This window comes from Takifugu flavidus, chromosome 19 (assembly GCF_003711565.1).
Source record: "Takifugu flavidus isolate HTHZ2018 chromosome 19, ASM371156v2, whole genome shotgun sequence".
NCBI classification, from domain to species: Eukaryota; Metazoa; Chordata; class Actinopteri; order Tetraodontiformes; family Tetraodontidae; genus Takifugu; species Takifugu flavidus.
The window spans coordinates 5,231,059-5,256,976 of NC_079538.1; the positions used below are offsets into that span (position 1 = coordinate 5,231,059).

General features: G+C 44.1%; 2 protein-coding genes and 1 long non-coding RNA gene across 5 annotated transcripts; 1 reads left to right on the forward strand and 2 right to left on the reverse strand.

The window, feature by feature from the left end:
* Positions 1-3: 3 nt before the first annotated feature.
* Positions 4-5,978, reverse strand: hpcal1 (hippocalcin-like 1). 2 transcript variants are annotated; one of them, XM_057016917.1, is made up of 5 exons: positions 5,681-5,978; positions 5,344-5,591; positions 1,882-2,349; positions 1,313-1,418; positions 4-485 (listed from the first exon to the last, which is right to left on the reverse strand). In XM_057016917.1, exons 3-5 carry the CDS (start codon positions 2,257-2,259, stop codon positions 388-390), a joined length of 582 nt encoding a protein of 193 aa, XP_056872897.1. In that variant the 5' UTR covers positions 2,260-2,349; positions 5,344-5,591; positions 5,681-5,978; the 3' UTR covers positions 4-387. The 2 variants fall into 2 exon arrangements, with proteins under 2 accessions (XP_056872897.1, XP_056872895.1); XM_057016915.1 differs by lacking the exon at positions 5,344-5,591 and having other exon boundaries at positions 5,681-5,977.
* Positions 5,979-6,932: 954 nt separating this feature from the next.
* Positions 6,933-10,018, reverse strand: LOC130515672 (uncharacterized). The gene is made up of 2 exons (XR_008947239.1): positions 9,893-10,018; positions 6,933-8,022 (listed from the first exon to the last, which is right to left on the reverse strand). It is a non-coding gene; the product is annotated as an uncharacterized LOC130515672 (long non-coding RNA).
* On the forward strand, positions 9,348-24,717 carry apobb.1 (apolipoprotein Bb, tandem duplicate 1). 2 transcript variants are annotated; one of them, XM_057016044.1, is made up of 29 exons: positions 9,348-9,485; positions 10,013-10,214; positions 10,378-10,407; positions 10,497-10,609; positions 10,683-10,828; positions 10,922-11,069; positions 11,150-11,302; positions 11,421-11,545; positions 11,635-11,720; positions 11,804-12,248; positions 12,336-12,450; positions 12,618-12,764; positions 12,843-13,054; positions 13,150-13,345; positions 13,434-13,613; positions 13,716-13,910; positions 14,006-14,173; positions 14,281-14,486; positions 14,746-14,928; positions 15,007-15,137; positions 15,232-15,442; positions 15,512-15,684; positions 15,904-16,064; positions 16,146-16,255; positions 16,454-16,827; positions 16,970-22,996; positions 23,066-23,165; positions 23,252-23,438; positions 23,533-24,717. In XM_057016044.1, the coding sequence occupies exons 2-29, from the start codon at positions 10,160-10,162 to the stop codon at positions 24,520-24,522; spliced, it is 11,367 nt and encodes a 3,788-aa protein (XP_056872024.1). In that variant the 5' UTR covers positions 9,348-9,485; positions 10,013-10,159; the 3' UTR covers positions 24,523-24,717. The 2 variants fall into 2 exon arrangements, with proteins under 2 accessions (XP_056872024.1, XP_056872025.1); XM_057016045.1 differs by lacking the exon at positions 9,348-9,485 and adding an exon at positions 9,624-9,641.
* The last annotated feature ends 1,201 nt before the right edge of the window (positions 24,718-25,918 follow it).

Below are 25,918 nucleotides of genomic sequence, written 5' to 3' on the forward strand. Positions count from 1 at the left end.
ACAGTCTCCATTTTGCATGAAATACTCACAATATCTGAAAAGATGTCATGCAATACCGCGGGTGAGTACAACTATCCTGAAACGCAAACGTGATCTGAAGTGTTGTAACGTGGGAGTCAAGATCCAGTAATTGTTGATATGATATGGCACTGGGCAGGCAAAGAACGAGGTTAACAGTGCAGGGAAACATGGATGCAGGATACTGCAGCTAAGCACGTCTGAGTCCACGGAGGCGGAGCCACGCCCATAAAAGAAATATCCATTCATGTAAACACTTAGACACCGAGTGTTGAATTAAACGACTGTCTGCTGGAGGCGAGGTGCTGATCAGCTCAACAGTGTAAGCCTGGAACGATGATGTGTCTGAGATGGCGCGTGTCCCCGTCCTCACAGCTGCCGAGAGCCCCCCTGATCCGACTGCAGCAGCCTGACAATGGAGGGGTCGCTCTTGGCACCTTTAATGAACTCCTCCAAAGACAACCTACCTGTGAAGAAGAGGCCAAAAATAGAATCGGCAGCTGTCGCTCAACTCAGGTGAGGGTGGCTCATGCCGCAACCACCCACCTACATGTACACAAAAGCTCCTGCTGGTCCTCTACCCTTCAAAAATAAAAGGCTTTTATTAACCCCACCCCCCCACCCACCCACACACACACACGCACATGCACACACGCACACGCACACGCGCACCATCTTTAAAGGCTTTATTAGATCAGAAATAGGCTACGCATATTTTCACCAATAGGGGGTGCTGGCGCGCTACTTATGAATTCTATTGGAATTAATTTCACAGATGGGGAATAATAAAAAAGCAAATGTAAAGTCTCCCTTTTAAAATAGCAGGAATGTTCCGCAGTGCGTTCGAAAGGGGAGTTAACTGACTTGTCTTGGATTTACAAGTGCAGCTGGAGCTGAAGATCAGCGGACCCCACTGTTCAATCTGGCTTTAACATGAACGGCTCTAAATGTCTCATGGAGATGTGACAAAGGGTCGAGGAGCGACTAGTGCATGTTGAAGTGCATATGACATGGATGCAACATCCCCTATTCATGCTAAATGTCAATCTTCTTGTGCTGAGGTTGCTCAGCGGGTTGTTAACGATGCCGTGACTCATGGTTCTGCTATTCCACATCATTTATTTTTTAATTTACAGCTTCCCTCCCCCCAAGACCCCGAAAGGAATAAAGCAGCAAAGAAGATGAGATGGGCTTCTGCTCACAATTAAACTGCACAAATGATTGTATTTGTAAAATGTACCTCATCAGCTTCTGTAAATCCACAGTCTTTGTTTTATGTAAAGCAGAGTCTTACCATCATTGTCGGTGTCCATCTGTCTAAAGATCTTGTCTGTCCGTTTCTCTGGGGTCGATTCATCCTCAGGCATCTTCATCACTGATGACACCATCTTGTAAATTGCCTAGAAAATGCAGCAAAAACCAATATTTTCTTTACACAATATTTTCTTTCTTTGTGTTTGTGAGGCTCAGTGTTCTCTTATTTGTATCTCCCATAAATGGACAATAATTTTGCCTTTTTTTTTAGTTTTCTGCAGTAACAAATGCAACCAAAATCTCTTTTTTTTTGCATTCATTCGTGCCCACAGCCACCACAGGCCGAACTAATATTGATATATCCCAGCAGGCGGCTCAGAGCTACAGTGGAAGAGTCAATAAAGCCACAGTGATAAGAAAACAAGGAAAGGTCATCCTGTCTCCATGATGTGAGCAGAAAATGTCCAAATTCCAGCCTAAATCCACGTTTCTCATTTCTCCTTTGATTTTCTCAAAATTAATTTTGCAGGGACAGTTTTATTAAATTCTGTAAAACGAGAAACACCTCCCTTTTTCTTGGTTTTAGCTTGATCCAGCAGGTGTCCTCACCTGAACGATCTCCAGCATCTCTGCCCGGCTGATGTAGCCGTTTCCGTCCAGGTCGTACATGCTGAACGCCCAGCGCAGCTTCTGCTCCAGCCCGCCTCGGGACGTCACGCTCAGGGCGATGATGAACTCCCTGAAGTCGATGGTGGCGTCCCCGTTGGTGTCAAACGTGCGGAAGACGTGCTCGGCGAACTTAGAGGCGTCTCCGTAAGGGAAGAAGTTGGCGTAGATCTTCTTGAACTCGTCCACGGTCAGGTGGCCGGTGGGACAGTCCTTGAGGAAGCCGCGGTACCATTCCTGCAGCTCGTGGTCGGTGAACTCGGTGTTCTCCCTCAGGTCGTTCAGGACCTCGGGCCGCAGCTTGCTGTTCTGTTTCCCCATGGCACTGCCGTCACTGGGAGGGCTCAGTTTCTCCTGCGTTCCTTCCTTCTCCTTCAGCTTTTATTTTCCTTGGCAAATCTCCCTCTGATCCTGCAGGAAATCCACAACCCTCATTAATAACCTCATCTCATTCATTATTTACGTAAGACATGTCGGAAATCCTCCCCGTGGCCACAAGGATAAGGACCTTACACACACACACACACACATGGGACACACAAACTCAGGAGTTTTGAAGACAGAATTGTTGGTGTGTTTGTTTCTGTAACGGGGGTGTCTTGGTAATAAAGTAAGCAGGGTTCTTGGTTAGGGTTAGGGCACTGTGCACACACACAATAAAAGCACAGGGACATAAATAGTCTTTCTCCCCTCTCATAAAGCAGTGACCACCATGGGTGTGGAAGTGAACAAAAATAATACGGCCCTCATAACAAGAACTCAAAAAGGACTCTTTTATAACATATGTGTGCGTGCATGTGTAGGAGGGGGGCTGAGACAGGCAAACCTGTGGGGGAAGGAAGAGAGAAAGAAGGGAAATTGTACGCCGGAGTCAGAAAAATAGATAATTTAAACCTCTCTGCTAATACCTGCGATTGAATAACATAATGGGCCCGGTGAATAACACCCCCGCTCCAGCAAATCACCTCTATAATGAATATCTGAGGCAGGCGTGTATTATTCCAGCGATCCCTGTAAGAAAAATGAGAGCTGGTGGTTTCTCATTGCTCTTCTGGCCACATGGCTGCAATGCCTGTAAGGATTCCACTCATGGAAAATCTGTCAGGGACGCCAGTAACACCATCACAGCGCCACAGTTTTGCTGTATGCACACGGCGAAATCGGCTGTTCAGCCACGACGACATTGTTCAACAGCCAGAGTGGGGGAGCTTCTCATCACTCGCGTCAGACATCAGCAAAGGAAAAAGGTGACATTTCAGAGTCACAAATGACTTTCACATTTACGAGAAAGTATTCTGGCATTTTCAAAACTGCACGTCTGAAGAAGAAAGAGCTACTCAAACGCTCCGATATTCCACGACAACAGGATTTTTTTTACTTATGGGGGTTCTTGTCTCCGTGGAGAGCTCTACAGCAGCTCCATGCTGTCACATCCCAGAGACGATCGGGAGCTTTGAGGAAAGTGGGACGTTTGGCTGGGAAGGTTCCAAACCTTCAGGTTCTTTATGAAGGCCAGACCTTCCGCTCTCACGTTGAACAGAATGAGGAAGTGACGCCACCCCCTGAGCTGAGGGTCACATAGACTTTTCCAGGAGAGGGCAGCGGGCCGGCCGAGCTGGCGCAGACGTATGGGCGTGTTTATTTCCTCACACGCTCGGAGCAGCAGGACACCCAGAGGATTCCAGGCCGGACAAGGCCGAGGTTAAATTAAATGGCATACAGGTGATCAGCAGGGAAAAAACAGTGTTTTCTTCCCTTGGACTAGACAGCAACAGCATGGCTTCTTGTCCCCATCCCCCCTCCAACCACACGGTTCTATACACTCCACTTTTCCTAATGGGACTGCTTCACACAGGCTCTGTTACGACCCCTGACACACCACACACACCACACACACACACATCCAGACTCACAGGGGAACCTGTAAACCTCTGACCAGGCCGGCTTCACCGCTGTGTGTCTAGGTCCACCTCATTTCCTGGGTAATAGTTTATCACAAGAAAGAAAGCCTTTGTTCACTTCCCCAGATGCTCATTACTGCTTGGGGACCAAATGAGATGCTCAGAGATGGAGGGATGAAGGCCGTGCTTATAAAATAACGCATCCACGAAGCCTCACACAGCTGATGGGGCTTATTAGGCCCCTGACAGAGTTGGACCACAGATAATGAGAGAACTTCTTGTACTTTTATGAGAGAAAAATGGGGTGTGAAAAATGTTGAGCCATTTTTTAAAATAGCATATTGTTGCATTGAACAACGCCTGAAGAAATTTCATTTCTGCTCCCACTCTGAGGAAATCCTGGTTTGAACCTGGACAACATGACAGTACGAGGTTTTCTGTGTTTTAAATCCCACTAAATACAGTCTACAGATGAACCTCTCAGAAAGGCAAGCGGGCACAGCCAGATTCGCCATATGGCAATAAAAAATGCCCGAAAGTGAAAGCGAAATTTCTCATTTGGCTGCATCAAACTGTACAGTAAGACCTTCCTCTTGTCGTAAACCCTGTAGGTCACGATGGAAATGTTCACTTTTCCTCTCATGAGGTCGGGGAGACGGCTGCTGACGGTAGCAGGAGGGAGGGAAGGCTGATGCTAAGAATAGATCATCATATCATAAATGAGGCAAAGGTGCTGGATAGCATCCAAGCCATTTTTATCTCCCATAGGAATAGAATAGTGGACATTTAATCCCCAACTAGAGGAAAATATCATTACTGTGGTTGAATCACATATTTTCTATCAACAATGCGCAGTTATAAACACTGTTACGCAATACCACACGACTGGTGAAACACCGGTGACGTGGGCTGGTTCAGGTGGGATGGAGGAAGAGAGACGATAAATGAGAACTCCAGTTGTTCCTCAACATAGCTTTTTTTCGGAACTAGTGTCAGAAAATATCGCAGGGTGGTTCAGACTGAAGTCCCATGACACACCAGTAGTCAAGGCAACAGGGTGTTGGTGCTGAAGTTTATGGGAGCGAGGCAGCGTAACTATCAAGCTGGGCAGAGCAGGAGATATCAAGACCTACAGGAGATTTATTGAATTATTCTTTGGAATTGGTCATTTTTGTTGTGACATCCGTCTCTAAAGCACATTTAGATTCCAGCCTCATCTGTTTTGATGGCAAAAGGTCACAAAGGCGGGATAATGACATTGACAGTTTGGTTGCAAACACAAAATATTCAGACAAAAAAATGCTTTCAAATGGAGGAAAAGCTCAGCACATTATTTGAATTAGTCGATGTGTTTCTGGGGGGTTATAACAGCAGAACCACAGTGAAAAGAAACCTAAGACCATGCTGGAGTTGGATCTGGGTTCAAATCTGGACCAGAATCAGATGATCAGCACCAAGAACGAGCCAATGAAGCACCTAATCACTATTTGGTTTACACAATCACCTCAGGTGGAAGTGAAGAAATCCTCAATTTTAACTTTGGGGGAATTCACTTTATGGGATCCACTTATTGCTAGCTTCCCTTGGTGCTGACTTCCTCCCTTGGGTTCACAATCAGTCATCAAAAGCGACTAAAATCCCCCAAAATGGGAACATTTGGAGACGCAGATCATCAGGGGCGTGTGAGGCGTTCAATGCCAGTCTGGGTGTAGTCCCCCTGGTACAGGAACAGGCAGCTCAGCCTCTGGAAAACTGACACAGCAGCCCGCAACAGGCGGCACAAATACAGCTGCTCAGACCATACGTGTAACATTTTAATGCGTAATGCTGAAAAATCGTACCTTTTCTTTTCTTTCGCTGGAAGCCGGGGTCTTCCGGTTTAAAAGTCTTCTGTTACTTTTTCGTTACGAACGAAAGCCAAAAACCCCACTTCCCCCAACCTAACACATTTAATGTTAGATGAAAACGAGAGAATGTTTAATGGGCATTAATGAGCGCTGGCTCCTGGTCGGAGACTTTGGAAAAGGGTAAAGAAGTTGTGTTAAATGGCTGAAAGGTCGTTAGTTTAAGCTACTGGTGTCATTTATGCGCGGCTACCTTCTGGTCCAGGAGCAGCGGCTTTATCATAGTGGAAGATGTGGCACAGAGCTCGGTTTTCAATCGACCGGTCCAAGTTAGAAACGAGGGGTGAATTATTTTTAAAGAAGGATTGCACACACTTCGGAGAAAAGCGCATATGTTTTATGAGCTTGAAAACTACCAGAGACGTGTTTATCTGCGAAAATCGGGCTTTTGGTAAACATAGCAGTTCTTTGCATTTAGTTGTTGTCTAGGTTTAAACACCCCCGTACTGGGGATGGGTTCGTCCACATTCAGCGCGACCAGCGCAGAAACTGTTCTAATGTCCCGTGGAAAATTGTCTCTGGACGCTATAAATAGCACCGTATCTAAAATAAACGGTTAATATTAAAAGGAACTCCCAGTTTATTTCAAAATCAGTCTCTGTTTTGTTCTTAGCATCACTGCCACTGTTGTATTCTTCTAAGCGGTCCCTGACAGAGGTGGTCTGTGTCTGTTATACAGATGCATTATTTCCCCTATTTTTATTATCTCCTGCCCTGTCAGTAAAACCATATTTATAACAAAAACAAACAAACAAAAAAAAAAACCGCCAGTGTTGTGCCAGAATGGTTCCCAGCCGTGGCTCAGATGTCGTTGGTATGCTTGAGAAGAACTTCATTGTCACCATCATCCCTCAGCAGGTCGTCCGCGCACATCCATCAGCGCCAATGACGAGAAATTCTCCTCTTCAACGGTGTCCATGTCAGCGTTTCAGTCAGTGGATGAATTATTAACTCTGTGTGTGTGTGTGTGTGTGTGTGTGTGTGTGTGTGTGTGTGTGTGTGTGTGTGTGGTGTGTGTGTGTGTGTGTGTGTGTGTGTGTGCGTGCGTGTGTGTGCCTGACACCTGTTTCTAAGCACACAGAGTGTTTATTACTACAGAAGAGTGTGGAGAGCAGACAGGAGGCTCGGTTATAATGCAGTATAACGTTACTAATGTGTTGCTGCAAAAAACACTGCTCAGTCGTTTAAATCAAATTAAATGTATCAACCTTTATTGGGCGTTTTTGTTGTCTTTACAGTAAAGTGAGCTACTGTTGCCTTCATTCTTCCGCTTTAGTTAGTTTATTATAGTTTTGTATTATTATTATAGGGAGGTTTAACCTGCAGAGACATCCGCAGCCACTAGGGGGTGCGCCGCTCTTTCACGAGTCAGTTTGCTGGTTCTTTCGTGGGTCTGGTTGGTTCCGCAGTAATTGTGCAACATTGACATATGGCTGCCTCTATTAGAGAACAGGGGGCATTGCCCCACTCTATAGATTTCGATCGATAGTTACTGAACAGATGGGCCAAAAAGAAAAGCCCTAACTGAACAGAATTTACACTTTGAATCGTCAGGAAACGGAATCTTATTTCTAAAACTCTCCAGGACACCCCGGGACATTGCACAATAATGCCTTTGAAATTATTTAACTTCGTACCCTTTTCCCTCCCGTCCTTTTAAATACATTTTCATTCATTTATATCAATTTGATATGGAAAGGGATCGATAATGTGAATGTCATGGGAAATAATCCACTATTAATCAAATGTATCCGACAGCTGGATGGGATGTATGGAGACACACATTAGCCCAGTGTTCTGTAACTTTCTTATCATATTTCTACTGTTTCACTTTTTATTACACCACACTGATAGTAGCGAGGTTGAGCAGACTTTCATCGAATGTTCCAGATCAAGAGATAATACAGGAGAATCAGATACTGTTGAGTTAACTGTTCGTAGACATTTTTGTCTTCCAGTGTTTGTTCAGTTTAAGCGCTGCCCTAGTTCTGGTCTTATCTGAAGCTGGGTTGTTACCCTCGGCCCTGGCGATCTGTAGCATCGCTGTGGATGCAGCAAGTGTGCGTTCCCTCAGTCGCCCACATTTAATCGCCTCCTCCAGAAAGAAACCGAAGACGGTGGCTGCCAACATGAACTCTCCATCTGTGTTTATGGCTGAGTATAAATGATTTGGATGTGGCAGACAGCGTTCCAGAGGCTGTGGAGCTTTGGGTCCAGGCTCGGTCCTGGGAAGATGTCAGGAGGAGGTTTGTAAAGGTTTGTTGCAAACAGCAGACACTCTGCACACACACACATGTATAATCAATTAGCGGAAGTCTAGACACAGCAAAGAAGACAGGAAAAGTACCTTCCACTGGCTGCCCTTATCACATCGCTATCATCCTTCTATAAACCCTGACTATTATGTGACCATAAAGCCTTCTCCCACTAACCACAACATGATTTCTTATGTTTAAGAACTCTAAAGACAAATGTAGATCGCGCTTTAGAGTGCTAATGTCACTCTGAGTGGAGGACTACCTGCTCATCCAGACTTCCTTAAACATTAATTTTCTGTTGCATGCATGCATAAACTTGGGTTAGTGTAACGGCCTTTCTGCAATCAACAAAAAAATCTGAAGTAGGATCCAGTGTTTCACTTCATACCGACAAATATCCCTCATTTGCATTAATGACTGCAACGCTGGCAATGGTGCAAATCTATGTTAATGAGTATTCAAAAAGAATGGAAATCAGCTAAAATGGAGCAGAGGGCAGCTTCTGTGTGTGGCAGAACTGCGCTGAAGAGGCAAATGAATAGTTTTCATTCCAATCAGCCTAACGTCTGGGCTGCTGGATCTTTCCACGAATGGAGATGAGATAGAGTACCTATAACCAGGCGAAGCCAGACCTTATCTTTTATTACAGGACTGCGGCGCAAGACAGTCGAGGTGATCAGACTTTGTTCAGCAAATCAATTCTGAGCATCTTGCCTAACGTTCGGCAGCACTGGAAACTTATGTTTGCAGTTTCAGTGAACTGCTCTTCCAATCTGGAGAGTTAGAAATCTACAGATAACCACTGATAAGGCAGCACAAAGCATACAGCCGAGAACATCTGCACCCCGTCACCCCTTTTACCTCACAGACACCCAGAATATAGATAGAAGTGCTTTTATACTGGTGTCAATAAATGAAAGCATTTCATTATTCACTGTTTGACATGACTCAGTGATTAAGGAGGCAAAAAGGGCCTACAGCCGTCCCGCAGGTATCGATCTCCTGTGAACGGCTACAGAGGTCACTCTTTTTCCACATTCAGCACTTCGATACGCGTTACTTAATCGCTACAAACTCTTTAGCCTGCAGCATGATGCTTTGGGTGCCCAGATGTTGGAGTAGATCTACCAGCCCACCCACAGGGGCTCAGGTGATCCACATCTAGAGATTCAGTCCAAAAATGTATTAGGCTGGAACAAATCTACAGGAAAAAGCAGATGATCAAATACTTGATGGGGACATCAGTAAAAGGCCAAAAAAGCTCCCTTTGGACTTTATGTTTGTCCTGCAAACATCAGTACTGTGCAGGGAAAAAAGCTGCTCTCGTGGAACATGACACAACGTTAATACATATAAACAAACTCTACCTTTGAATCTTTGCTGATCAAAGTTCAACATCTGACCCCTATCGAAATTTGGTACATGTTTTTGTTTTTGACTCGAGGCGGTGGTAGCTGAAGAAGCAACAGGAGCCATTTCTAATCGTGAGTATTGGAACTTTAGATCGGTGATTTTGATTATATTTTCATTATAAAGCACTGGCATAATGATTGGAGTGATCTGGAAAGCACTAATAAACTAATTCAGTGCTCAACAGACGGTGAAAATGTAGTCACTCAAAGCTGCTGGTTTTCTTGCTGGTGAGTACCAACCGTGTTTTAAAGAGCTGATAAGTTTATCACACGGAGGGACTTTGTGTTGTGATCATGTCTTGATCACTCACTGGTCATTAAGGGCGTCTATCATTGACCGAATTCTCCCAGATAATGACCCTGATTTATCTTTTCCCTGTAGTCCAGATATATGATTACATAAACACCTCCTCCTGGGGACCGACTGGTCCATCTGGGCTGTAGACACAGACAGCTCACATTGACAACTTTTACTTTACCTGAAAAATGAACATTGTTCTGTGCTGAAATCTCATATTTCTGCGCCTTTAATGTATCTGGAAGACCACATTCTGTTGGTGGGGATCCTTTAAACTTTTTGCCTTTGTCCCTCCACACAGGAGGTCGGGGTGGACTTTGAACGTTCTAAAGTGGTGTCCCAGCCCCTCTGGCAAAATCCAGCTGAAGCTATAAAAGTCCTGAGCTGAGGTCAAATTGTAGTCTCATCTGAGTACTCGCCAACTTTAAGGGAGAGAGCTTTGTCCGTGATGGGGGACCCAAAGCTCTGCCTTTTGCTGCTCCTCAGCGCCTCAGCCTTGGCCCGTGAGTTCTGACAGCAAGTTTTATTCAGCAAATTTATCAAATTTAAATAGTTAAACCGTTGGGGGGTTTTTTGTGAATCAATCTGAATTGTTATTGTCAAAATCACACTTAAGACTCTAAATAAAATCCAGAAATGATAAAATAAGTTTTTTTTTAAAAACAGTTGCCCAAGACGATCAGCCAACGTGCCTGCGTAAGTTACACCAAAGTAGATTCCGTGATTTTGCCAATAAAATGGCTCATTTGCATTGTTCAGCTCACACGCTTGCTTGTGACTTTCAGTGGCCAGAAGATACAAGACCCTTCACAGGTATCAATACAGATACGAAGCTCAATCCCTGAATGGCATCAATGGAGCCTCGACTGTCAAGAATGGACCCGGGGCCTCTTGCATGGTACGAAAGGAATCATTGTAGGCTGGCGTCTAATTGACAGACCGTAAGATAAAGCTGACATTGTCTGACGCAGGTTGAAATTGAAGTACCTCAGGCATGTAGCTTCATCGTCCACACCACGGGCTGTCAGCTGAATGAGGTGATTGACGTGGACTTGGAGGGCAACCATGTGTTTGGACCTGCACCCACGTCTGACGTCTTTGCTGCTGACATGGAGAGGTAGTGTGATATCTCTCAACTTATTCTGATGAGCTATTATTTTAGGGGTCTTAGATAAAAAACAAAAATAGAAATCCATGTGGTGGTTTTCAGATATCCCCTAAAGGTTGTGGTTGACGGCATGTACAACGTGAAACTGTACCCTGAGGAAGGAGAGACAACAACCACCCTGAACATCAAAAGGGGAATTATCTCTGCCCTGGCTGTGCCTCTGCTGGAAGAAGAAATGAACAAGGAGATGGTGCTTAAAAATAAAACAACCTTTCAGCACCACCTTTAATAACTGATTCCTAAAAGTTTTCCTCCGTTCACCGATCTTAGCCCACCATCCATGGCAAGTGTCAGACCCAGTACATCGTCAACAGCAGAGGGAGCATTGCAACAGACATTAGCCTCAACAGGGATTTGTCTGAATGTGACCAATTCGTCCCCATTCGAGACCACACCAGTCCCCTGGCGCTCATCTCTGGAATGGTAAAAAATATCTTCTGTGACTTCTGCGAGAAACATGAATAAATTAAGCTGTGAAAGTTGCTTCAATTCAGAAAAGAGTCACTGAGAACTCACTGAAACTCCTGTCATTGTTTGCCAGCACTATCCTCTTGCCCAGCTGATCAGAAGCTCACAGAGCTGCAACTACAAGTTTGACGATAAGAAGAAGCACATGACGTCTGTCTCTTGCACCGAGAAACACATCCTTGTCCCCTTCTCCTACAAGTAAGTCAATATCTACTCAATCAATGAAACTTAAATGTGTGGAAAGGCTCAGTTTTAAAGAAACACTTTCTTTCTTTCTTCATCCACAGCAAAGAATATGGAGTTACCAGTGTCGGAACACAAGAGCTGATACTGGTTAAGGTTTCCCCTCATAATGACAGAATCTTCTATCACAGTAAAGTCTTTATTTAATAGGTAGAGTGGAATGATCCCTAAATGTATCTTAAATTCTTTAATAGAGTTGCATCTGTTTCATAGGTGGCATTGAGAAGGGGCTTCACATGGAAGCAGTTGAGGGTAAGAGCACTGTCCAGAACAAAGATGCTGCTCTGAGCCTGCTGAGAGAGCTGGCTGAACTAGATCAGACCAACGGAGAGAAGAGGGCCCACCTCTTCCACAGACTCATCACTGTGGTCCGTGGGTTGAGGGCTGAGACCCTGAGATCGGCCATCCCCGAGGCCATCGCCGTGTCCCGTGTTCTCACCTACCAGGTTCTTGCTCAGTGCGGAACCCCCGAGTGCAGCAGCGCCATCATGCAGATCCTCAGAACTTTTGACGATTCTTCCCTGGAGGTGGACGCCGGCATTTTTGCCATGGGTTTTATGTCTAATCCCTCCGCGCTTCTGATCAGCGACATGCTGGAGATGGCCAAGTACAAGCGTAGCAAACCCATCATGTATGCGCTGAGCAACGTCGTCAAGAGGTGAGTGGGGTTAAAAAGCTGAATGAGGACTGATCGCTTGAACATTTCCCTGTATGATGTCACAGCAACTTCAAACACATCCTGCAGGTTTTACAATGCTGAAGAAAAGCTGATTCCTGAGATTCACTCTGTTGCCGAATTCATGGCGGCCCAGTTGGGCGACTGCACTGGGGACAAGGACAACACTTTCATGACACTGCGGGTACAGAGAATCTTTATTAATTAAATAGCTTGGTTTTAAAATCTTAGTAGAGCTCTTCCAGCCTTCAAAAATCTAAAGTATGATGCAAATTCGAATGTAGTAGATGATATGCTAAAATTGTTTTGGTGTTGCCAATAGGATAGATGCATGTCTTGATTTGATTGCAGGTGATTGGGAACATGGCTCCAGCTGTGATCCCTGCCAGTCCTGCTCTCAGAGCTGCTGTCCTGGAGTGTGTCAACCATCCTGCAGTGGATCCTCTTGTGCAGCAGGCTGCGATTCAAGCGTACAGGCTGACCCTTGTTCCTGAAGAGGCGAGTCGCTTTAAGTGTTTGTAGCTTGATAATGTCCTTCTACTGTGTTGCTTATGTGTTGGTGTGGTATGGTGACAGGCCAGGGGGGCTCTCCTGCGGGTGCTGATGGACAGCAGCAGCCCCGTGCAGAAACGTGTCGCTGCCTATCTGATGCTTATGAAGGACTTCCGGCCGACTGAGCTTGGCCCACTGCTGAGCGTCTTAGGCACGGAAGAGAACCCACAATTCAGAAGTTATGTGGAGTCCCACCTTAGCAACATTGTGTCCTCAACTGAGCCAGAGAAAAAGGAGTACGTTAGATTCAGTAGCAGTTGTTTGCATGTTTCTTTGTTTCTGGTAATGTGGATCTGATCTGTTGCCCCATTTCCATTTTTCTTGGTCTCAGATTAAGACATAAGATTAGAAATCTTCTGCTGGATAATGAGATCAGCCCCATTATTCACCCAACTAAGTTTTCCCGGAACTACAAAATGGGCTCAGTGGAGGGCAACATGATCTTTGAGGGGGACAGCTTCCTGCCCAAGGAAGTTATGCTTGAAATGACCCTGAAGGCGTTTGGCTTTGACATCGATATGCTGGAGGTAAACATTTCCACTGTTTAACGCTACACTGGAGACCATGATATGTTCAAGCAAGCCCTGTAGTGACTGAGCATTGTGACCATGACAGATTGGCATAGACGGTAAAGGGTTTGAACCAACTGTAGAAGCCCTGTTTGGAAAGAACGGTTTCTTCCCTGACACCACGATGAAGACTATGTACTACATGTCCGACAACATGCCCCAGAGAATCAGTGAGATCCTGAAGAACGTGATGCCCACCCAGAAGAGGGACAGGATCAACGCCCAGGTACGAACTGCACAGCAGCATGTTTTCCAACAGTGATCCAAAGATAATGTGCTTCAAAACCGTTGTGATCGCTGAACCTTCATAAATGTTCTTGGCTCCCAGAACTTCATGCGGGACATTGGAGAAAATGTAAACAAACTTGTGAGTGAGCTGAAGATGGCGCAGTCTCCAGAGGCAATGGTTTATCTGAGGCTTTTGGGAAACGAATTGGGGTATCTGACGACCACCGACATGGAAGGGGTGGCGAACACTGCCGCCGTGATGGTTGGCAGCATGTTCAAGATGTTCCAAACTGATGTAATTACAAGGTTTCTTCTTCCACACATTGATACAGATCATTTATGCAGGAATTACTTATTTAACATCTTTATGGGTATTCTTGCCTACCACAGCTGATTAAAGCACTGATGACCAAAACTGACAACACAATCTTTGCCCACTACATCTTCATGGACAATGAATTCTTCCTCCCGACTGTCACTGGTATGCCTTTGAGGATTGCATTGTCTGGTACCTTCACCCCAGGCATCAAGGGTGGACTCAAGATTACTCGTGACATGGTAATTATAATTAATTATTTCCCAGAATTCTATCTAACGGGCCAAATATGAATGGTTAGTCACACCTATATAGATGTAAGTCACCAATGTATTTTGTGCTTAAATAGGGCGAAGTCAGCTTCCTGCCATCTGCTGGGGTGGAGTTTGTAACTCATGTGGGTGCCCACATCCCTGAATATGTCAACTCTGGCTTGGAGATGTACACCAACATTTTCCATGAGAGTGGACTCCGTGCTAAGATCTCCATGGAACAGAACGGTGTCAAGCTGACTGTCCCGGCTCCAAGCAACCCAACAAAACTCTTCAAAATCACGTAAGTCCAAGGAGAATTATTTGATGCTTATGTGTTTTCACAGTCTATGGTACAGAAACAAAGGAACTGAATCCAGTGCAGATATTTGACAAGGCATTGGGATGAAAGATTATAGAATATAGTATATATACAGTAGTATAGGGATTATAGTAGATTACCTTTTGCCCTGCACAAAATCTATGAGAGGATTCTAGATTTTGGATTCATCAATTTAAACAACAAAGGTTACATTTGACCGTTTTCTATATTGTCAATTTAGAAACAACATGGTGGCATTAACTGGATCTCAAATGACGACCATGTCCCCAATGGTGATGGACATGGTTGTTAATAACAAATGCACTCCCGTCTTTGCTGGAATGAGATCCTGCACCTCAATGGAGTATGTTGATGCATCCTCACACGAAAGTGCTCCCTACTTCCCCTTCACTGGAGACAGCAAGTGAGTAAGATTCGCGCTTTTAATAACACGTTACCTTTTAATCTCAGCTAACTAGCCGTAACTAACCTGTCGAATCAGGTTTGTTATGGAGCTCCACCCCACTGGTGAAGTCACTGAATACACAGCCACCATCGGCTATGAGCTGCTCAGGGAGGGAGACGATGGCCGACACAAGGTTGACTCTGTCAAATTCGTTCTGAGGGCTGAAGGTAACCTGCACACTTCTAAAGCCCTTTTAATTCACAGCTCAATTTGGAATGAATTTGAGATTTTCTGAAGGTTTCTCTTATTGTCTCCCAACAGGTGTGGATCCTACTGAAGCCAGAGCGGTCATGAAATACAACAGAAAGAAGAACGTTATCACGGCTGACATTCAGATCCCCGACTATGATGTGGAAGCTGGAGTCAGAATGGGTGTAATTGATGGAAACACAAAAGGCAAAGGAACTCACTCCATCACTCTTGACTTTGTGAACAAGAACATCCCACAGCTCTCTCTGGTGGCCCGTGCCAAGTAAGTAAACACCAACATTCCTAATGCGCAAACATGAATTGAGAGTACACTCAAGAATCTTTCTCTCAGTCTGAAGGCCACAAAGAAGGGAATGCTGCAGGTCCAATTGCTTGTCCCCTCCGTCGATGTTGATGCCACCCTAACGGCAAAAATGGAGCGTGGACAAGAATTGGAACTGGAGCTTCAGAGTGAAGTCAAGGTCATGGATGTCACCTCTGAGCAGAAAATCAGCCTGAAATATGGTAATGTGGTTGTCATTTACATTTTAGAAGGATTCACAATATGCTTGAGTCATTAGCTTTTTATAGAGATACAAGACAAAACAGTATAACTAGAGGGTGGCTCAAATGTGTTAGGAGTGTACACAATGTGTAGGATGCTATATAGGCAAGCAAGAAATTTTGAAAGAAACATTTTAACATTAACTGTCTATTCTATTCTATTCTATTCTATTGCCACAGAGGACAGCAAGATCAAGGCTGAGTTCAAGTCTGATATGAACACTGACACCTCCAATTTCCCAACTTCTGAAATGTTTGAGAAGTATGGAAATGAAATTTTGGACCTGCAGGTGGGGGAGACTGACGTGAAGGTCCGCCATGTCTTCAAGAACTTTGCGGAGGTGTGTAGCTTGGTTTAAATAAAAGATGTTTTGGTGTGACGTGTCAGCGTGCTTTAACCGTTGATTGTTTATTGTTTGTAGGCAGCAAATAACTACATGGAAAAGAATGGGGCCTATTTCCCTTACATTCAAAACTTCAGGGTACCTGATATGCCGGAGATCTCACTGCCAGAGACGCTTTTCATCAATACGTAAGTGCATCTTGATGCAGGTGCTTTTTGAGCCAGTCTTAAATAATTTTATATAATAATTCATAAAAATAACACTGTTTTTTTAAAAATTACATTTGATTGGCAAATGTACACTTGATTGTCTGTCATGAGAGCTTTTGATCACGTAAATATTTTTAATATTTTTAATTTAGGATTTGCCTTTTCTCTTTGTGACAGTGAGAGCGAGGCTGTCTACCACTTCAACAATGAGCGCTACACCTTTACCATCCCTCTTCCATTTGGAGGAAAGTCAGCAGATGAGCTTCGCTTCCCACCATTTTTGAGCACTCCGAGGGTGTCTCTACCTGAGTTTGGGTTGGAAATTGTCTCCATGGAGGTTCCCATTCCCCGTTTTGTGGTACCAAAGATGGTTACGCTGTCAATTCCACTTTTTGGCAAGGCTGAAGTTTCAGCTTTACTGAAGAGCAACCTGTATGACATAGAGGCCTCAGTGTCTGCTGGCAAAGAGTTTGAGAACACACCTAGCTACGCAGCTAAGTTTGATGTGAAAGGAACATCCCCGCTCGACATCCTGTCAGTAAAGCTCGAAGGTATGTGGATTTTCCTTTTTGGTTTTGACTAATGTGAATCAATGTAATTTAATTTCAGCTTGCAGTGACCCAAAGTTACATTAAATGGCAGTCGTACTGCAGAAGTTTTACTTGATTATTCCCTGCTTTTTGCTTTCTGTAGGTTCTGGAATGTTGGCCACTGCTGATTCCATCAAGGTTCAGCTTCAAAGCTCAGTGGTCCATAAATTTGTGGAAGCAACCTTTGTCATTACTGAGGATGTATCAGTCAGGGACAAGATTTATTTGCGATCAGAACATAAGGTTGAAGCCAAAAGCCCACTTGGTCTCAATTTTAATGTGGAGCACAACTGCCAGACCGGAATTCGGACTGGACAACTCACTGCTGAGAACTATGTTAAAGGAGTGATCATGACTGGACCCATGTATGGGGAGGCTTCATTAGACCAGTCCTTCACCATCTCCCCATTCGCAAGAGAGACAATGATCACTTCTAATCTCCAACTGGACTCCAACATCATGCAGGCCAGTAACACATTTACAGCCACCATTGCTAAAGGGGAAATGTCAGTCGTATCTAACACCAAGGCTTTCAACGACGTCCTAATGCACTTTGCTGAGCTTTCCTACAAAGATAACAAGCTGTCCTTTAAACACGACGCCAATGCCGTCGCTCTTGGAATGAAAATCCGCAACCAGGCTGAAGCTTCCGCTGGTGCTGGCGAAATTAGCATGAAGATGGAAACTGATGCAGACCATTTTGAGAACCGCGCCTATCATCTCCTTTCTGCTGGTCTTGATGTAAATGGTCTGGTTGTAAACAGCGACGGTATTGTCAAGGTCTCAGAGAACGAGGCCACTCACAAAGCTACTGTAAAGATGAACAAGGATGGTCTGCTGATAAAAGGAACAAACAAGCTGCTCAGCCCCCTGGCACTGGAGAACACCTTCGATGCTGGGTTTGATGCTTCAAGGGCTACTCTGTCCATCACCAACATGGCCGAAATGGATGACAAGAAGTTTGATAATGTCAACAATCTCACCATTACGCTCACCAGTCTTGATTTCAGCTCAATGGCAGAAATCACTGCACGTAAGATTCCCGTCTATGCTCATAACGTCAGGCTCAACATGAAACCTTACTCCGCATCTGCAGCTTTTGCCAACAAACTAAGCATTTGGATGATTCATTTTATTAATGAGGCTCAGCTGAAGGTAGAGCCAAACAAAATGGATCTGATGGGCTTTGTGAAAGCCGGCTATGACCTGGAAGAAATCAAGCACGTGTATCAGGTCAGTTACGCTGACATGACTGGTAACTTTAAGTGCAGCACCACCGGGAAACTCTTTGGAACTCACATAACCCACACCAACGAGCTCGATGTGATTGGTCTTGCTGCCAAGATCACCAGTGATTTCCGCTTCCACTCCCAGCCGATGCGGTACGACCACACCATCCGCTGCAGCGCTGTGCCTTTTGATATCAACCTCGATGCCATTATCAATGCCGATGGAGATGTGACGATGTATGGCAAGCACAGTGGCCAGCTCTATAGCAAGTTTCTGATGAAAGCACAACCTTTGGCTTTTGCAAGCACACATGAATGTAGAGCATCACTATCTCAGCAACTAGACAACGGATTTGCCCTTGAGACCACATTTGACAACAAAATTGATAATGCTGTGTCTCTTCAAGAACAGAAGACCAACATCAGAATGAAAACTAAAGTGAACGAGCATGCTTTTGTTCAGCACTTCAGTGTTTACAACATGGCAGAGAGAGCGGGAATTGAGGCTTCCAGCGTCATCTTTACAGATGTTTTCAACATGGAATCTACCGAAAACCAGGAATTTGCCATCTCGGGCTTTGTCAAGTATGACAAGAACACAAACAGCCATGTGATTCAGCTACCTCTGATGGAAAACCTTCCTGTCTTCTTGGAAACTATCAAGGGCTTATTTGTGAGTATTGCAGAGGCTCTGCAAGATTGCATCAACAATACGGACATATTAGCCAAACTAGAGGCTCTTCCAGACCAATTAACTGGTTTCATTTCTCAAATCAACATTGGGGGCTTGCTGGCTCAGATGAGCCATATCTTTGATCAGTTTCCTCAAAAGTACACGTTCTCCACGGAGGATATGGAAGCCTTTTTGAGAACGCTGCAGGCCACTGTTGAGAAGGTGTACGTAGATATTAAGTTGGAAATCCAGAATTTTGCTTCTATGCTGAAGGATCTTGCCAGTGGTGCTATCCCTGAAACCATTGTTCTGAAGATTGGTGAAGTCCTGAATGTCATTAACGAGAAGTACGACATCCAAGCTAAGATATTATCTGCACTTGATACCATGATAAAGATGATTCAGGACATTGACTTGAAACAGTTCAAGGGAACCAGAATGCAATTCCTCTACAATATTGATGCCAGGTATGATTTCAAGCGTAGCTTTAGCACATTCTTGAACGATTTGAAGCACCTTGTTGAAAACGTTGGAATTGCGGAATATGCTCGAGTATGTCGACAAATGGCTAACTCAGTGTTCGCTCTTTTCCATCTTATGACTGCTGATATGATTAATAGCATTCCCTTTAAGACTTTTATTAATGTAAGAGATTATTTCCTTGGAATTGTCGAGGAGTTCAACATCATTGGTAAAATCTCAACAGGATATGGCCAAATAAGAGAAATGATTGTGAAGTTTGAAGCTGACAAAAAAGTTCAAGTTATCTTACAAAGTGCAGTGGAGCTCATCAAGCAGTACCAAATTGAAGAAACAATGAGAACTGTATTGAGGATGGTGAAGGATGCTGACATTCCCGGCAGTTTTATGGACGCCTTCAGGCACATGATCAACTATTTGAAATCGACTGAAATGAAATATATCATTCAGGAGTTGAATCAGAATATTGAAGCTACTGTGGATACACTTAAGTCTGTGCAATACAACGACTTTGTCAGATATGCTAATGAATTTATTTATGAATATACAAATGACATCAACAACCTGATCAGGACTCTGCAAATCCCCCAGAAACTTGAAGCAACAAGGAATTTTGTCAACCAAGTCTTGCTCTCCGGGAGGGTTATTGTGGAACGCTTACAAGAAATCAAAGTGGCAGAGATTGTTATGTCTGTGAAGGATCTCATGGACCAGCTGGTGTTTGAGAACCTTCGTAACTTTGCTGAGCTTGCAAAACAGAAAATCGCAGCCTTTGATGCCAAAAGTACAATTCCCATTTTGCTCAAGACTGTTAGCAATTTCTATCGGGATTTCATAGAATTCATCACTGATGTGATCAAGATTAATCTTGAGTTTATGATGATCCCTCGTCAAAAACTCACCAGGGAGATCCAGCAAATCATTAGTGGGATCAGTGCTGAAGTGAGGAAAGGCGAGGTGAACGTGCCGTCCTTCATCGTCCCATTCACTGATCTTGTTTTGCCCTCGTGGAAGTTTAGCATGGGTGAGCTTGGAGAACTTGAAATCCCGGCACAGCTGGACATTCCTACATTCACAATTCTGAACTACTACACAGTGGAGGCCACAACAGTTTCCATCGATGACATCAGGAACACAATAATTCAAATTATTGACTTCTTTGTGAACTTTGAGATTGGAATGCCTGACATGGATGCTTTCTTTGGAGACCTGACCATGAATTTTCTTCCCCCCATGCCTGCAGTATCCTTCCCTGAAATCCCTCCTCCTGAATTCTTTTTCCCAATCATCCCGCCATTTCCAGTAGAAAAACTTGTCAAGTCTCTTCAGGTTCCTGAAATGAAGTTCCCCACAATTCCTCATGAGATCCTGCTTCCTTGCTTTGGCAAACTCTACGGTGAATTCAAAGTCCAGACTCCCATCTACAGTGTCAAGACAGCTGCTGAGTTCCAGAACACAACGGAGAGTGAAACATCACCTTCATTCACAGCATTCCTAACATCCCAGGCTACATCCCAGACTTTTGATCTTCTAAATTACAAACTTGACACATCTGCTCGCATCGCCATCCCCAAAATGAGTCGCATCGTCTTGGCAGAGATGTTGAAGTTGAATAATCAAGTTCTTGGTGTTGACCATCAAGCATCTGTGTCTCTCTATGGTCTATCCGCTCAGGCCCAAGCCAAAACTTCTGTGAAGGTCAATACCTCACCATACTCCGGTGTTTTCATGAACACAGCCTTTATTGCTATGGAAGAAGGAATGTCGGGGTCTCTGGAGACCAGCTACGACCATTTGCTGAACCTTCCTCTGTTTGACATCAGAAACGAGGTGGTTGTAACTCAAAAGACAATTGTTCGTCAGAACGCACACAGTGTGCGTCTGACAGTGGACAATTTAGCCAAGGGCAAGTTCAATGCTCACAACGGTGGCCACAAGAGTACCTGGCATTTGTCACTGACTCCCAGTGTTGTCACTGTAACTTTCTCTGGTGATACAGATTCCACTCTCCTAAATATGAAACAACAAGTTTCTGCTGAATTGGGAACCCTCCGATACTTCAAGTTTAACATCCGTAACCAGGCAGATGGACCCATCATCAAGAACAGTCTTTTGGAGGCTTCTGGCCAAGGTAGAATTTATGATATGAAGGTCGATATAAAAGCAAGTCATCACACAGAACTCATTGGCGACTTCACCGGATTCCTTTCCAACGAACTCAATTTTGCACTACAGCCTTTTGAGTTGGTCTTTGAATTCCAAAACAAAGGAAATGCCAAGTTCAGGGCTTTCGAGAATGTGGCCACTAAGGTGGACCTGCAGAATGATTACACAGCCATTTTCAAACCTGGCAACCAGCAGGTGAACACTCTAGCTCTGCTGAGTCTAAACCAGTACAAAGCTTTCTACAACTTCACCGTTGACAATAATGAAAATCAGGCCGGCGTCTTTGTAGTTATGGAAAGCGAGGCTGATCTTGACTTCCTGAGAACCCCCATTAACATTCCTAATTTTGACTTGCCTTTCGTTGACTTCCGTACCCCATCTGTGTCCGATCTGAATGTGTTTGAGCAGACCGGACTGAGGAATATTTTGGGAACCACTGAGCAGGTGGTGAACATAGATGCCAAGGTTGTATACCAGAAAAGCCAGGAAGCCCCTCTGGCTGATGTGATGGGCGTGATTCAGATACCGTCTGTTGGTGACCTCACCACAGAGCTATCCTTCAAGTCTGCCATCGTTAATCTCAACGTCATCGCTGCGATGTACACCAAGGATGACCTCATCATCCGCCTGAGAGGCACCACGTCTTCTGGTTTTGACTTTCTAAACGGCAAACTTGATGGCACCAGTAGTCTGAGCACCAAGAGAGGACTCATGTTGGCCAATTCAGTTTCCCTTGAAAATAATCACATTGAAGGGACTCATGAAGGCACCTTCAGCGTGAACACCGAGACCTTCGACACCACTGCCTCTGTCACTACGGTTGCAAAAATTGCCTTGCCTGTACTTAGTCTCGAAGGCACCCAAAATTTTGTTGCAGACACCAGAACCAAAGCAAATACTCTCTCCACTTTCACCATTAAAGGAGATTTCAACATCCCAGTGATCAAGGCAGTTGGAAAGGCCAATGCTCACTATAGCTTGAAGCTGGAAGGAACCCTTGACCGTGTTTCCATGGAGTCAGCTACAAGGGCGAGCCTAAACGCTACAGTACTTGAAGACTATGTACTGTTTGGAGTCCTTGACAATGTGCTGGACCTCTCTTTGAATGATATGGGCTTGCAAGCCACTTCTAAGATCACTGCAGATGGCAAGCTTCACCAAGGCCCCACCAAAATCATCAGCATGGATGTGAATGAGAATCTTGGTGTGGAAGTCTCCCTTGGCCACTTGTCTGTGATGCTGGATTATATTAGTAACAACGAGGCAAACCTGCTCAATATGAAGACCAATGGCATCCATTTAGCCAAGGCTAAAATCCATTTCATCCCTGCCTCGCTCCTCACCGCCGACATCGAGATCGATATTGGTCAACCGAGTAGCATGGGTGACTTCACCTTCCTCATGAAAACTGTTGCTGACCTGGCATCCAGAGGGCAGAAGGCGTCTACCAGCATGAGGTTTGCCAGCCCAGTTTACACCACAATCCTGGAAGCTGTGGCTGAAGGCAACGCTCCGGTCTTCAAAGTCACCCTGAGGTCCACTGGAAGCTCTGATATCAAATTCCTGGATTATTTAATGGATGGTGAGTGTGTGCACTTCAATACATCTCCCATTGGTGACAAAAATTTACTTAATATTACTTTTTTTGTAGTTTCCTCCACAGCAAACTTTGAAAATGAAGCTCAGAACCTGATCAGTAAGGTCATCCTGACACACTCTGAGCTGAGCGTGGACTTCAACCAAGCCCTGAGGTAAAATGTGCTCTCCAGCACTTCCTGAATGGGGTCCTACATCGATCCATACGTGAACAGATTTCAAATGCTTTCGTTTTTTCCAGTTCCTCCCAACACACTATAAACGTGGGCATCGCCAGCCCCTCATTCTCTGACGTGAGCCTCCGTTATGCTGGCAGTAGAGATGGTATCAGTGCCTCCGTCTCCTCCCCCACCACTGGCTTCCTCGGCCTTCAGGTTAATAACGGAGTTCCATCCCAGAAGACCGTGAGAGTCTATGGTCGTTATCTCGTGAGTATCTTCAATGTCATTTTCTGATTCAACCAAAAATGAGAGAAATCATGAAAATGAAGGGAAAGTGAATATTGAATGTTTTTCTCAACAGTCCGCTCCGGAGGTTGATGTCGACATTTTAGGCATCAGATCAACAATGAAAGATGGCAAAAGGGTGAGACTGCAGATCGTTTACAACATGGAGGTGCCCACAACCATGTTGTTTGAGCTGAAGACGAGAATCCCCTCCATCCTGTCTGCTGTCACACTGTTGGCTGAGAAGTATCAGGTCAAGAGGCTCGTGGAAGAGTTGAAGACGGCCGCCAACACCGCCGTCAGAGAGGTCTACGATCATATGGTGAACTACACCCCTCGAACGAGCCAACTGTCAATCCTCTTCAGGAACACCATCGTCCAGTACCAGAAAGCTGTCCAAGCTTCCATCGACGCTGTCGTCAAGGTCTTAAGAGAAACCAAATTCAAGCTGCCTGGTTCTGACGAGCTCACCACCATCCCCGAGGTGCTGAAAAAGGTGACCGGCAGCATTGCTGTAATGCTGGAAAAGATCATTCAGAATCTATACATTAATATGCAGTTTTGCTATAATGCCTTTGTTGAAATGATCATGAATGTCAACCTGAAAATGCCAGTTGGCGACGCACTCGCTTCAAACCAGTTTTTGATAACGGTCAAAAAAGACATGGCCATCGCGTTTGAGAAAATGGTGGACTTTGTGAAAAAGATGGAGAGTCTTGACACCATGTTAGTGGAATTTGGCGAGACCTTCAAACATGTTGTTGAAAAAACCCAGGAGCTTGTTGACTTAATTGAGACTGACTATTTTGATGTTGCCTTGGCCAGCATCAACGAACAATATGCCGAATTTATCATCTTCGTGAAGCTTTTTGTTGAGAAGTTTGCAGATCTAACTATGGAAGATGTCAACAGTGCATGTGAGAAGATCATAGACAATCTCGTAATTGCCACGGAACTGGTCAACAGTATTGTTAATGATTTCTTAACCTCCGTGGAGGTTAATACCTACGTGACAATTAGTGACAAAAGTCTTGAGATGGACATTCCGTTTGTATTCCAAGTGTGAAGTTCATAGGAAATGACATTGCTGCTTAAATCATGTTTTAGGATGGAGTATGGACAATTTGTTCTATAACCATATTTATCAAAACAAATGCAACACGTGTGGTTACATTTGAATGTAAATGCTGCATTTGAGCAGCGTTTAAAAATGACATTTTCTGTAAATTGGTTGGTAAGATCAATAAAATACATCGTGTTATTTACTGCTTCATATTGTATTCGTGTGTGTGTGTGGGTCTCACATGTACAGCTCAGAAAAATGGAAGCATCAGCATCATGGTTAAAATAGTTACTTGATGACTTGGTGTTTTGTGGATAGTGGAACACACAAAGAGGTCATCAGCCAGAAGAGATGCCCACTAAAAAGAAAAATAATAAATAATAGATAAAAGAAGCAAACTAAATCTAAAAGAACAGAGGAGTTCTTCATCACCGAAAAAATAAAAATGACCCGTTCATGTATCAGGGCGGCCACGCGTCTAATTTCTGTTTTTACCAGTAGGTGTCACTAAATAGCATTGTTAAAAACGGCGCGACCTCATTATTAAATAGGAAAGCGGCTTCATTTTCTTCCATAAAGGTGTATTCTGGCATTGCTGTGGTCTGATGGGGAGTTAAAGGTACATTTTTATTGTAATGTAATGAAAGTGTGTTATACCCTCTAACAAGGAACACACTGAGATGGGCTAAAGCACTGTGAAATGATACTGTGATTAGGAACAGCAGCAGTAAAGGGGCAGGAAATCATTCAAAAAAAATCCTGAATATTTAATTCAAAGGGATTTTATAAATATTTATCTGCCATGCCCAATAAAGAAAGGGCAAATTTCAGTTTCAATGTTTTTTTGTATTTCACTTTCTTTAACTTTTAAGATAAAAGAGGTAAAGAAATGTTCAGTATCACGTGGTTTATTTTACTTATTTAGTTTTAAAGCATATTCCTGTTTAAATTATTAGTTTACAAATACACCTTGGAAACTATAGTGGGTAGCATTAGACACACAAGTGTGGTGTTAATGCACGGATTTAACTGGGTATTTATATAAGCCAGACGATATCTGTAATAAAAATAACTTGTTGGGTTTAACACAAAGAAGAGCTTGCTTTATACGTATGATTTTTTTTTAAAATTAAAGTTAGTCAAGTTAAAATTCTACATGCTTTTGTTGAATCTCTTGTTGCAAGTTTAGTCAATGAACAAAAACCTTTGACCCTTTGTTGTCTTTCCTGAACATACTGGAACCGGTTATCAAAAAGGTCCGACGCAGGAAGACGCAGGGCCGTCAGTTCTAAACACTTTCCTCTCGTCTAATAACAAGAAAGAAAATTCCGAATCTAGTCCATCAGTTGAAATAACTGCTCGGCTGGCTCATTTTGCTGCAAAGCGAAAGGCTGACTAT